Raw genomic sequence first — 13,709 nt, forward strand, 5'->3', positions numbered from 1 at the left:
AAAGAGTAAACAAGAAATATTTCTGTTGTGGAAATTATATGTAAATACTGCATAAAAAACAGAAAAACAGCCAATTCCTATTGTTTTTGCACCTTTTTTAATAAAAACAAATGAACAAAGCATTATCATTTTTGGGCAGAGTTTGTAAGCGCAAATGGAGCACCTAAAGAGTCAGACGTTGGCTCTGGAGCTGCTGGTTGCAGATCCCTGCTTGGGACCATAACGTGAAAAGAACTAAACATCCTTCTTTTATTGGTCTTGTTTAATATCCTAATCTGAGAAACATGCATTTTTGTGTGAATCAATGTAATATATAAGTTTCACTTTTTGAAATAAATTACTGAAATAATTCCATTCAAATGTGTTCAGATGTTTGGAGCTGCATCTGTAGTTAAGCTGCTAGAGCACTGCTTCCCAAACCTGGGGTCATAAATAAAGTGGGGGTCTTAAGTACCTATTCAGAAATCAAAGTAAAAAAAAAAAGATAATTATAAATGTATACCACTGCTATAAAGATCACAGGAGATAAAAGACCAGTACTTACAAATAAATAAAAGCAATCTATATTTGATGCCGTTTATGTTATTTTACTACACACATTTTTACAATGACATTGGTTTTTCTATCTTATGAATGTCAAGATGTTTATCGTTTTCTCAATTATGGAAGACCTCCCTTTGCAAAGATACTTCATTTTTTCATGTTCACAACCTAGAGAACATTTTCTGCTTACTGTAATACTGTTTTGTTTTATTTTTAAATAGTAGAGCAGTGTGTCTTTATCAGTACAAGGCTTTATTTAGTTGCAAAGCATCACTCCTTTTGCTTTGTCCTCATTTATTGTATTGCACTGGTTTTAAATGGATCATATTCAGGTAAATCAAATCATACTGAATCGGTGTACATTTTGGCTTTATTTCCCGTCCATGAAGACCCCAAACAGGACTGGGGTCAAGGGGCAGCCTGGCAGAGTCCAGCCCATACTAAGAACAAGCTCAACTTTATGCTGAGAATGTGAGCACAGCTTTCTTTTGTTATACAGGGAACATAAAGCCCTTAAAGGTATCCCCCAAAACCCCCACAAAATGTGCCATCATAGATTTTGTGAAAACTAATTGCTCTGAACATGGCATTATATCCACCATAAAGTTTTGCTACTGCAGTAAAAAACATTTATTTTAATGCTTTTTTACACTTTTATTCAGGGCCAATACATCTTTCCATGTCTGTCGGTGTCCAAATACTCAACTGGGTAGAACTGCCAGTGCCCAGGAGCCCAGTTTCATAATCCACCTGTAGGGAAATGACTATAAACCAACTAAAAATGAATTTAATATCAAACTGAAACCACAGCTACATCTTTGTAAATTGATGACTTCAGCAGTTGTCAATTATCAGATTCAACGTCCTGACAAATAAGACCAAACACCGTTATTATAATCTTAAAACATTTATTTTTGTAATAATTTGTCCTTTTTTTCCTTTTTGCATAAGTGCAAAAAATGCACCCAAAACAGCCACCTGAGGGAAGTCTACATCTTTAAATAAAAAACAAGCAGTGTACATTTCTAGTACAAAATTCTCTTTTCTTAAAAAAATTGCACAGTTTGTGTATAATATATATATATATTTCATAATCTCCATTTTAAACAAACTTTAAAGGCTCAGAAAGTAAACAAAAATTCACCAAATGAAAAATAAAAACATTTCCCCTAGATTTTAAAGCTGAGAAAAGTTGAAACCCTGTTTTTTTTTTTTTCCATTTGCATCCACCATAAATATACATATTCAAATGCAAGTCTCTTTACATATAAGTCTCTGTGCTAGTGTTTCACCAGACAATCAAAATTATTGCAAAGTAGTTGAGTTCTACTATAAAACATGGTGTAGGGGAAGGTGGGGAAGAAAGTTTTTTTTGCTCAATATTTCTTAAAATTTGCAAAAACAACAAATAAAACATTTTTTTTTTTTTAAACCCTTTAAAATTTTCTGGAATCCCCGTTTTCATAAAAGATTTCTGTTTCAAACTGTGTTAATTCAACATTCCTAACAAGCAATCCAGTATTGCGTTTGAGCAAGAACACTTATTTCCCTGACTATTTTTCTGTCTTTCTTTTCCTGTTGTCATTTCGGAGCTTCACACCATGGCACCACCATGGGAAGGTGGTCAGCGTCGATAGGGATGGAAGCCCTGTACGTTGTGGTTCTGCCCTCTGCCGAACGCGTTTGCTGTGGGTTGGGGAGCGGCGGCGGGCTGCGCAGTCGGGGCCCCGTACGAGGCGGCCGTCTGGTTGGGGTCTGCGAAGCTGTGGCCAAAGGCTGTCAGATCCTGGCCGTACCCTAAATACAGAAAGCGAAAAGAAGAACTTTAATGTCTGAGATCCGAGAGGAGGGTTGGCAAAATTTTCTCTAAGACTCTTACGTGAAAGAAAGAAAGTTGAGGAAAAATCCACCATTCCTCTTACAGTTATTTGATTCCCACTTATGTTGGTATATAAAAAAACGAACACCTTGTTTTAATTGTAAGATATAATGTAGAACATAATTAACCAATGTTTTCAGCCCTATTTATAAGTATTTTAACCCAGCCTGTTTATCTGATTAGCTTATACTTTATGGCTATCTGATGTTAAAACTAAAACTCATGGTGATCGTCGTTCATTTATGTCAGCATAAATTTCTTTTGGAAAAGCCAACATGAAGACCAAATGGCAGCTGAGACAGTTGAGGTTTTTAAAAGTTAAAACACTTTTTAAATCTTTTTTAGCCTGAACTGCAGATATCTTGTCTGGTTTCTTTCATATTTTAGGCAAGTCTCTTTGTTGTAATGTCTTTTTATATAATCATAATGCCTTTATTATTTATCATTTCACCTAGGTCTTAGCATTAAGATATCAAAAGAAAATGTAATTTTAGTGTTTGTCTTTCATTATGTTATTCTAGAATAATAGTTTTTATCTTTTTTGTACCATTTTTGGCGTTTCCTTATTTCTGACTGCATTTTATTAGACATTTAATAGAAGCTTTGTAATAAAAATGTTATTTAAATAGTTTTAAATCTTCTGATGTTTGTTTTTTTCGCACATTTGCTTCTAATTTTAAGTTCTGTAAAAACGATTTGCTACATTTATTACAAGTACAGTTTGAGTAATTGGTTATCAGGTCTTTAAAAACCAAGTAAATATTACTTCAGTCAAACAGTGTCATCCATTTAACAGAATTAGTAAAAATGTGAGGAAATAGATATGCCTTATAATTTATGAGTGAGTAGAACTCTGATAACTTGAAGATGTTAGTGTTGTCTTAATAATGCCCCATGAGCTAACTGAAGAGTGTAGCCATTTGTTTAATAGTTTTTAATGGTCCGAGTCAGTCTTTTGACATCTTTAGGATTTTTAATAGATTCCCATTTGACTTTTATGCAGTACATTCATTATGTTAAAAAAACTGGAGCTCTTATTAGGATTTTATTGCAGAATTTTATGCTTTCACATAAAATAGAAATTAAACGAATGGTGCTTTTTTGGATTTTACCGACTATAGAGATAGGAGATATACTGATATGAATGCATCTTCCTATTGTCTTCAAATGTTTGACAGAGTAACTGACTGAGGCAATGAGATTTATAACCAAATCTACTTTTCTCACTCATCGGTATCTGCTCTACATCATAAACCGGTCATCCCTGCAAACCCGTCGCCTCAGTCACTGGTTTGTGTTCATATACAAAGACATTCAGAGTAAGACTCTTTGCTACATATTTATCCTTTAAAAGGCATATTTTGTAAATGGTAATTCTTAAAGTGGGAATTGGACTGGAAAGAAAAGCATGGTGAGCTCCCCTCTGCAGAAAGGTTGTGTGATCTTTAAAGAAGAAAGCAGGTTAGCAGACTTTGGGTCACTGCATCACACTGAATCTTTATCTCAGACTAAGCCGTAGATTTGCAGATTAATTAACTGAAGAACCAGATTGTGTTTCAATTTTACAAGTGACACTCAGGTCTGATAACAGCCAGACCTATAGAATCAAGAAACTGGATAAATAGAACCTGTCTGGAAACATGAAGTAGGCTAAACGATCTCAGAAAACAACACATCATGCCGTGATCTAAAGAAATCCAAGAACAGATAAAGAACGAAGCCACTCACATTTATCAGATATGAGAAGAGTTATTTAACTATTTCTAAAGCTTTGGTGAACCACAGAGAGAGCCATTATCAACAAATGGAAACATGGAACCGTGGTGAATCTTCTCACTTCTGCTGACCAAACCGAACCAAAAGGGGCCATTCGAACATTTGCTAAAAAGTATATTGATGACCCCAAAGATTACTTCTGTGGACTGGTGGGACAAAAGCGGAGGGAGCACATGTTGTATCTGGCGTCAACCTAACAGCATTTCAAAACAAGAACCAACATTTGGGTTATGAAGCAGGACCATGATACAAAGCCCACCAGCAAGTCCACTTTTGATTGGCTCAAAAAAGCAAACTGGAAAAAAGATTTTGGAGTGGCCTAATTTTTTTGGTGTGATCTTAAACAAGGCTGCTTGTGCTCAAAACCCATTTACCTGGGGTGAATTAAGACAAGTCTTCAAAGAAGATTCAGCTAAAATTCTTCTGCAGTGATATAATCTCATTACCAGTTATTGCAAAGCCTAGTAACAGTTGTTGTCGTCAAGCGTGGTACAACCAATAATTTAGTGGTCTGTTACTTTTTACTGGGATCCACGTTGCTTTGAATAGCTTTTTATTCCCCTTAGTCAAAAAACACAGTTTGAAGAAAGCATTTTGTTTTTAATCAGATTATCTCTGACTCATTTAAAACATTTTAAAATTTTAATAAAGGCAAAAACAGATCAAATATAAAAAGGGGGAAATTCATTTTCACCAGACAGTAGGAATGATCAGCAAGGTGATTGATTTCTAACCATTTTTTTCATCTTTGTTGCCCGATTAATAATTTTTTCCCCCCAAAATATTTTTCATTTACAAAGTCAGTTTTCATGAAATGGTTAAATAAATTGTGCTATTGCTTTTTAATTTAAAAACAACTTAACCTGAGACAGATATAGTTTCCAAGGTAAACAGTAATGTGAATTTCAGGGTGGATTTTCCCCCAAAGTTTCAAAAACTGTCATTTTTTAACAAGCCATTTAATGTAGAAACTTCTGAACATTAAAGTACATGTCTCATCTAGATTCAAGTAATTTTGTTTAGATCTAAAATGTGTTGAGTATCTTGCATAGTATGCACAACACACTTTATAATTGATTTAGGCACTGGATGGCACCATTTCCCAGCAAAAACATGAAGGAATAACAGGAACGACTAAGAAAGAGAACTAATCTCCCTGAGGAGGTGATCCAGACCACTGCCTGAATGTCAGTTTTGTTCCCCAATTGGTGGCCAAATTCTTACAGAGTTTAGATGATGATTAGAAATCTTCATGTACTGGCAGCATCCAGTTAAAAACAAGAGTAAGGGTATCAATACATTTCCAAAATACCCCGTCTAGATCAATTCAAACAACTGGAGTGGAAAGACAAGAGGAAAAATGCACAACTAGAAAAATACAAGACATTTTTTGGTTGAGAGAAGAATCTGAGAGAAACTCAAATTTACTGGTATAGTGGTCTCCTTTAAATCTTCTTTCCTTTCTCACCCCTTTAGCTATAATTAGAGACAGTAGATGGGCGGGAAAAAAACGATGGGTGAATAGACTGCTGATGCATAGAGACAACTGAGCCATGAACAAATTCTCTGACAATTAGATCATCCTTTTAGAAATCAGCAAAGCAATGCAGACAGTCAACGAAAAAGGAGGACATGCTAGTCTTGGTATAGTCAAACCACGGCCACTGTTTTGAGCTAGACTAGCCAACTCAATGTAAATGTCTTTCAAATCAGCTCAGCTGTGATGTAAATGATAGCCGGGCTTAACTATACAAGAAGGCACACAGTAATTTGTATGTACATGCAAAATGTACATGCAAAATACTACAGACAGGGCAAAAGGAAAGAGGCAAACATCAAGCTGCAGCTCTGTAAAAACTTTAGTGAAGAAATGCTTCTTTTGTGGTTGGAGAAGACAATGCTGGCACCTACCTGCACTATATCCTCCCTGCTCATCCTGACCATAATTGTGAGAAGGACGCGTTGGTCCGTAGGCAGAGGGGTCCTGAGGGTAGTTACCCAAGCCTATCAGGGAGATGAGGAGACCAGGTTGACTGAACCCAGATTGTGCTGGCTGACTTCTTTATTATTGCTCCCTTGCTACTTGACAGATGTGTACATCCATACTCATTCACTGGGTCCGCATTTTCCTTAGTGATGCCCTATGTTTCTGCATTGTCTGCCGGTCAGAAATGACTGCAAACATCTTGCCAGTCTGGTCTCTAAAAATATGTGAAATGTGCATTACCTGCCAGGAAGCAACTAGAGAATAAAAACTTATTTTCCCATCAAGAACAAGAATAAGTGCTAGCAGAGCTGCAAGGGTTCATTTTCTAAAGAGATAATAGGCATCTTTTCGCGCCTAGATAAATGTTTAAAGGTTTGCTGGACTGTCAACGGGAAGTCCATCTTTGTGAGGTTTCACTGTCATTTTCAAATCATCTTTTATCTGTTTTGCTAAAAAGAAATGCAGTTAAGAATGCAAATTCTCACCTACATGTCATGATGTATTTCTGCCACTTGGAGGCAGGCTAGTGTACATCGAACAATTAGGTTTGTGCGCTCATTTCTGCTGTGTTGCAGCCGTTTTTTAGCTTTCCCTGGTTAAAGAAAACACAGATCATAATGGACAAGGATATAATTTAAATAAAAAATTTATATAAAATCTATCTCTAGTTTTTATGATTATGGCTTACAGCTGATGAAAACCTAAAATTCAGTTTATCAGAACATTTCAACTTTGCACAAAAGCCGAAAAAAAAAAGAAAAGATTTCTAATAATTTTATGGTCAAAATCATGGAGTAGACTGTATCTAGCAGAACGTCCTAGACACTCGCCACAATGAAGTTAAGAAACAAAGGCTCACGGTTTACAGAATGTTGTATCAAAGCATATTAATGGAAAGTTGAGTGAAAGGAAAAAATGTGGTAAAATTGTCCACATTCAACAGAGATAACTGCAGCCTTGAGAAGATTGTGAAGCAGAGCCTATTGAAGGGTTTGGGGAAGCTGGGATCAGTGCTTCACAATCAAACGCAGACTTCCAGGACATGGGCCGCGGGTCTTTCTTTGTGCTAAGCCATGCCTGAACCAGAGACGATATAAGACATCTCTTATGAAGGCTAAGGAGAAAAAGGACTGGATTGTGTCTCAATCCAATTTTAGATGAAACACGATTTGGCATTTCATATGGAAATCAAGGTCCCAGAATGTAGAGGAAAAGAGGAGATGCACATAGTCCAAGTTACTTGAGATCCTGTGTGAAGTTTCCACAGTTGGTGATGATTTGGGGAACCATGTTATCTGTCTGCGTTGGTCCACTGTGTTCTCAAGTCCAAAGTCAGTGCAGCCATTTACCAAGGAACTGTGAGTACTTCATCCTTCCCTCTGCAGACAAGCTTCATGGAGAAGCTAATTTCCTTTCCCAGAAGGTCTTGGTACCTGCCCACACTGCCAAAAGTAACAGTACCTGCTCTAATGACCATGGAATCACTGTGCTGGATTGGCCAGCAAACACGCCTGACCCATAGAGAATCTATACAGTATTGTCCAGAGAGAGATGAGAGGCCCCAGATTAAACAATACAGCTGCTATCTGAGCCACCTGAGTATGGAAGCAAATCGTTACCATATTTCAAATGAAAAAGCATTTTCAGAAATGCTTTTTCATTTTAAGAATGTGGCTGCATTGTTTGACTCATAAATGAAATTAGTTTTCAATAATCCTATTTGCATTTTAATTTTCTTTTTCAAGACTGCTCATTCTTTCACTTAATTAAAATGAAAAAGACATTTGAGATGTATTTTTCAAAATGTACCCCAGCAAATAGATACCAAAATTCAATTTGAAATGTAAAATTTGAAAATGAAAAAGCATTTTCAGAAATGCTTTTTCATTTTAAGAATGTGGCTGCATTGTTTGACTCATAAATGAAATTAGTAATCAATCATCCTATTTGCATTTGCATTTTCTTCTTCATGACTGCACATTTTATGCCATAATCAAAAAGAAAACAAAGCAGACATTGCTTTTTCGTTTTCATGGTCTGCCCGCAAAGTACTGCCCAGAACTCGAAAACGAAAAAGCATTCCGAGCTGCGGGCGCAGCAGAGTGGCGTCAGCAGCCGCCCTTCCTCAGCTCCCTGCTGACCGAGCTACCCAGCTTGTTCGGTAGGGGGCGCTGTACACGTCTGCAGTGCATTACATTGCAAACGTGCCGAGAAATTGATTGAATTGCAGCAGGGCCGAGTTCAATTTGTGGCAGTGGCAGAACTGGTAGTTCCGGTGGCAGGCTGCCACCGAAGCTGCCACCGGAACTGCCACAGTCTGCCGCAGGGTGGCACGGGATTCCGCGAGGATGCCAGAAGGAGCCAGGTAAAACTTGCCAATGCGGTTGCCGCTGTTTTTGTGGAAGCTGATGCTGATTATCGGCAAATGGGATGTCATTATTGTTATAGCCTGTTACCTTTAAATAATGATTTCATTATTGATTATTATTTAATAAACAGCTTTAGACCCATAACATAAGGTGATTGTATTTACTTGACATGGAAAATAAATAGCATTATGTGTATGTGTGACGTGTTGAAAGGATGACGATTTATTGCACAAACAGCCGGTTTATTATAGAGCACGAGCGGCTATTCTGAATCGTCACTCACAGAAAATTATAAATAAATGCTTAAAAACACGCTGGATGTCCCAGGCCATAAGGATGCCACAGCCTGCCACCGGAACTACCAGTTCTGCCTGCCACTGCCACAAATTGAGCTCGGCCCTGCTGCAATTCAATCAATTTCTCGGCACGTTTGCAATGTAATGAACTGCAGACGTGCACAGCGCCCCCTACCGAACAAGCTGGGTAGCTCGGTCAGCAGGGAGTTGAGGAAGAGCGGCTGCTGACGTCACTCTGCTGCACCCGCAGCTCGGAATACTTTTTCGTTTTCGAGTTCTGGGCAGGACTTTGCGGGCAGACCACGAAAACGAAAAAGCAATGTCTGCTTTGTTTTCTTTTTGATTATGGCATAAAATGTGCAGTCGTGAAGAAGAAAATGCAAATGCAAATAGGATGATTGATTACTAATTTTATTTATGGGTCAAATAACGCAGCCGCATTCTTAAAATGAAAAAGCATTTCCAGAAATGCTTTTTCATTTTCAAATTTTACATTTCAAATTGAATTTTGGTATCTATTTGCTGGGGCATATTTTGAAAAATAAATCTCAAAAGTATTTTTCTTTTTCATTTTAATTAAGTGAAAGAATGAGCAGTCTTGAAAAAGAAAATTAAAATGCAAATAGGATTATTGATAACTAATTTCATTTATGAGTCAAACAATGCAGCCACATTCTTAAAATGAAAAAGCATTTCTGAAAATGCTTTTTCATTTGAAATATGGTAACAATTTGCTTCCATACCTGAGCATCGCCACAGACTGATCCTTCATCAATGCCATGCTGCACTGATGGAGTTGTTCACGCAAAAGGAACTCCGACCAAGTATGAAGTGTAAATACTCTACAGTGCATGAACATACTCTTGAGTAGGATAACATTTCCGAAAATAAAAACCTATATTAATCGGAATTTTAGGTTTTCATTAGCTGTAAGCCATATTCATCATTTATAAATTAAATTATTTAAATATAATAACTTTTCAATGATATTTTAAGTTATTAAAATATCTATAGATACCTCTATGAAAACATGTCCAAGAATTTGTTTAAATGGTCTATTTGGGAAATAAATACATTGTGATAAAACAAAAAGCTGAGGCAAGGCAATGGTGGAGCGTTTGGCCACTTGACCCACAAAGCAACTGGCCTATTGATAAATTTAGGTTCCTGAATTCATCAAACTTTAAGCAACAAACAGTCAGCATGAATCTCTAGTGAGGTGTGTGAACATTTTAAAAACCATAATACACTGAAGAAATCCTGGCTTTGAGCTCTGAATCAGGGATTTATCATTTGTTGCTGAAAGTGTTTAACATACAACACCACTGGCTTAATCCTGAATCTACAGTATGAAAGATGCCTTCCTCCTCCTGAGCCAAACAACCTAAACAAAACCCTTATAAATAATGATAGATCCAGTCTTAGCCGTTTTCTTCTACAAACCTTTAAGGATTTAACATCAACAGAACCACATTACAGAAAAAGTCTTCTCGTTTCTACTGATTCTGCAAACATCTGAAGCAAAAAAAGGTGGATGGACGCCCAGCACAAACAGGAAACACTGAACAAGATGACACCTGCCATGACTGACAGTGGTCACATGACTGCTTTAAATGCAAACTCAGCAGTTTCAAGCAGCTGAAAGCCAAGTCAGAATAAAAATACCAGCAGACATAAAAGTGATGCTCCTACATGGACAACTTTTATCTGATTGTGTGCATCTTCATCTCCATTGCATAAATGCTTACTGTAATCTGGCCAGTTTATTGCTTCAGTAACAATAATGCATGTTTTAGATGTAAGGACATATTACAACGACTTGTAAAGGTCTCTGAACTCTGCATGGTTGTCAGAAATAAATGTTATTTAAAAAAAATGCACCAATTGGCCAGAAAACAAAATCAGACGAAACTTCTCAGTTCATTAAATGCATCAAAACTAAGATTTCCCACCATTTTATGTCTTTTAATGCATCACAACATGCACTTTGATGCACTTTTCAAGCTTTTTACATAAATCAGATAAAAGTTAGGGACATATGCTTTGATGCACAAATGAGGATAATCTTGCAATTCCTTTATTTTCTGTTTAATTGAAATCTAAAACCTCTAACCAAAGAACCTGATGTACATTTTTCTCTTATGTGCTGTAGCAATGAAAGAAAACAAACTGGGAAATCCCAAAATTAGTATTGGTCAGGAAATGTCTGATTGGTGCAACTAAAACAGCTTTTCTGTAATAGGAAAGGCTTATACATTGCTTGGCAGGCTAAATCAGCCAGAAATACGTTTTAAAAAAATCATGCAAGTGCTCTTGTACAACGACCGTCCCAAGACTAGCATAAGGGAGGAAGAAGGTGGAGGGGTTAATATAAAAAGTGGAAGTATTGGGATCAAATCACATATCTAGCACACAGAGCACGAAGAAGTCCACAACCTTTAAAACAAAATAAGCAAACAAAACACATTGCAAGACAGGATGATCTAATTCAAACCCAACTAAGACCTACCAATCTTTAAAAAAATCAATGCACAGCCCAGCTGGAGTAACTGGACAGAAATGATTGCTGGGGACTCCTGGAAACATCAAAACGTCAGCAGCATCTTCACAGCAGAGCCAGAAGTGTTCATGTATGCAAGAAGCATGTATGGATGTGTAGATGTCCAAGCTAAATGGTACCAAAGAGCAAGCTCCTGCTTGTGTAATGAACTCTAATGGGTTGTTGCTGCACCAGATAGGAGTATTCAGGAAGATGGGCAGAAACAGGGGAATGATTAAACAAAAAAACTTAAATGGGACAGAAAACGTGCAGGACACTTCCTTACGCATTATGCTTTTCTTACCATACTGGCTGTAAGAAAAATCAGGCTGGCCTGTGGGAGCCTTGCTCAAGTCCTGAGTAGGAGTGGTGGCGGGGGCAAAGCCCAGTGGTGCCGTTCCTGGTGTGGTGGGTGGAGGAGGAACTTGTGGAGCATACTGGTCTGCCTGGGGTGTGCCAAAACTGTAACCTGTTGGAGACCGATCAGATAACTGTGATGAGCTCTCTACAACGCTCTAACGTTGCTTCTCTACTAAAATGTTTATGTAACCAACAATCTCAAATTACATAAACCTGGAAAATCACCAATAATAGACAAAGAAAATACAACTTTTATCTTAAAAATGAAATAAAATCCTTTCAAAAGCCTCATCATTTATAAAAGAATGGCTTCCAGAGCCATCTTAGACAACACACACCAATGCTTTTGCAATAATTCATTATTGGGTTTGATCACATTTATTTTATATTAAGTTAGAAAGTATTACTTAACTTATTAACACTAAAAACATGTAGGGAATGAACCCTTATTGGGTTTTTTTAGCAGCAATTCCTTCATTTCAGAGTGTCTACAAGTCGCAAGTCATGCTGTCCTCTGATAAAATGAAGGTTCCTCCCTACAGCTACAGTAGTTTTAGAAAGAAAGAACACCCCCTTTCAGTTTCTATGGAGCATAACAAAATATTCTGGTTCTAAACTATTCAAATCTAACTTTAAATCTACAAAAACAAAAAAAAGCAGGCTGTATTTAAGTTGTTTTTGTGGAAAACGAAGTACATCCCATAATTCAACAGTTTGTAAAACTCCATTTAGCAGCAAAATGTGTTTATTTATGACTGACTTTATCAGTTTCCCACATTGTTGTAGAGGAATTTTGGCCCACTCCTCTTTACAAAGTTGTTTCAGTTCATTGAGGATCGCAGGCATTGGTTTCTTAAACTTTGACTGGGCCATTGCAACACCTTGCTTCTTTACTGTTTCAGACATTTTGTTGTAGACTGATTTATATTTATGCATCTGTAGAGGTGGTAGGAGGTACAGGGTAGGTTTGCAGCTGTGCTTAGTCCCATTGTCCTGTTGTGGTAGCCAGCTTTGTCTTACCTTTAACTACTGATGGCCTCAAATTTGACTCTATAATTGTTAGAGGCGTTCAAGGGCAACTATGGCAGGTGCCCAGGTCCTGTGGCAGCAAAACAAGCCCACATCATCACCCCTTCACCACCATACTTGACAGCATGGTAGTGATGGCCAAACATAATAATCATTTTAAATAGTACATTTTATGACCAGTAGCTGGCTGTAACTTGCCCATTTAAACTCTATGAAAGCAGCAAGGGTGTACTTTATTTTTTAAGCTTTTTAATTTTCAGCTTTGGTATTGTTTTGAGATACCGATTGTGTGTGAAATGAACACTTTTAGAACCAGGTCATCATTTTTAGTATGTGCTGAATAAATAAAACCATACAGTTTCAAGAGGGTACATCTTTTCCATAAATGTAACACATCCAATCAATCTTTAAAGTGTAACAGTTATCGCTAACATTAAAAATCTGAATGAGTTAGCAGGACTGACCAAACTGAGGTGCTGTGCTGTAGCCCTGCTGAGGGTAGCCCTGAGGTGCTGCGAAGCTGCCAGCTGGGGTGGTGACCAGGAATGCATTAAAGGGTGAAGGAGGCTGCGTGGGGGTTCCCCGGCCTGCTGAAAGCGAAGGTACATACCCACCTGCTCAAACAAAGAAAACATTTATTTATTTTTCCATGAAAACTTAGGTTCGTCTTGTTGAGTTATAAATTATTGCCATTAATTAAGGGGAAAAAAACTAGAGGTGATCCCAAAGCGTATCGATTTGACTTCAGTAGATTATCAGGCATGGGCTTGTTACTGATGATATTATATACCAAGGTTATAAAAAGCTACAGTTTCAAAAAAACAACATTTTTCATGTGATTTTAAAACCGTATGATGTTTTAGATATTATTTTTTTCTCTTTTGATGAGATTTAATGAGATTGTTTTTGGTCCCAAAAATGCAAGGTTAGA

The 13,709-nt window shown here is 37.2% G+C and overlaps 1 protein-coding gene across 5 annotated transcripts in view; it reads right to left on the minus strand.

The window, feature by feature from the left end:
• Positions 1–1,711: 1,711 nt before the first annotated feature.
• dazap1 (DAZ associated protein 1) overlaps positions 1,712–13,709 on the minus strand; it is a 35,859-nt gene continuing 23,861 nt past the window's right edge. For 2 of the 5 annotated variants that reach the window (XM_047374536.1, XM_047374539.1), the window contains 3 exons: positions 13,243–13,392; positions 11,694–11,858; positions 2,347–6,202 (listed from right to left, as the gene is read on the minus strand). In XM_047374536.1, the coding sequence (XP_047230492.1) occupies positions 5,913–6,202; positions 11,694–11,858; positions 13,243–13,392 (605 nt within the window). In that variant the 3' untranslated portion in view covers positions 2,347–5,912. The other 3 variants (XM_047374541.1, XM_047374537.1, XM_047374540.1) reach the window with 3 other exon arrangements.

Source organism: Girardinichthys multiradiatus, chromosome 9, assembly GCF_021462225.1.
Source record: "Girardinichthys multiradiatus isolate DD_20200921_A chromosome 9, DD_fGirMul_XY1, whole genome shotgun sequence".
Classification (NCBI taxonomy): domain Eukaryota; kingdom Metazoa; phylum Chordata; class Actinopteri; order Cyprinodontiformes; family Goodeidae; genus Girardinichthys; species Girardinichthys multiradiatus.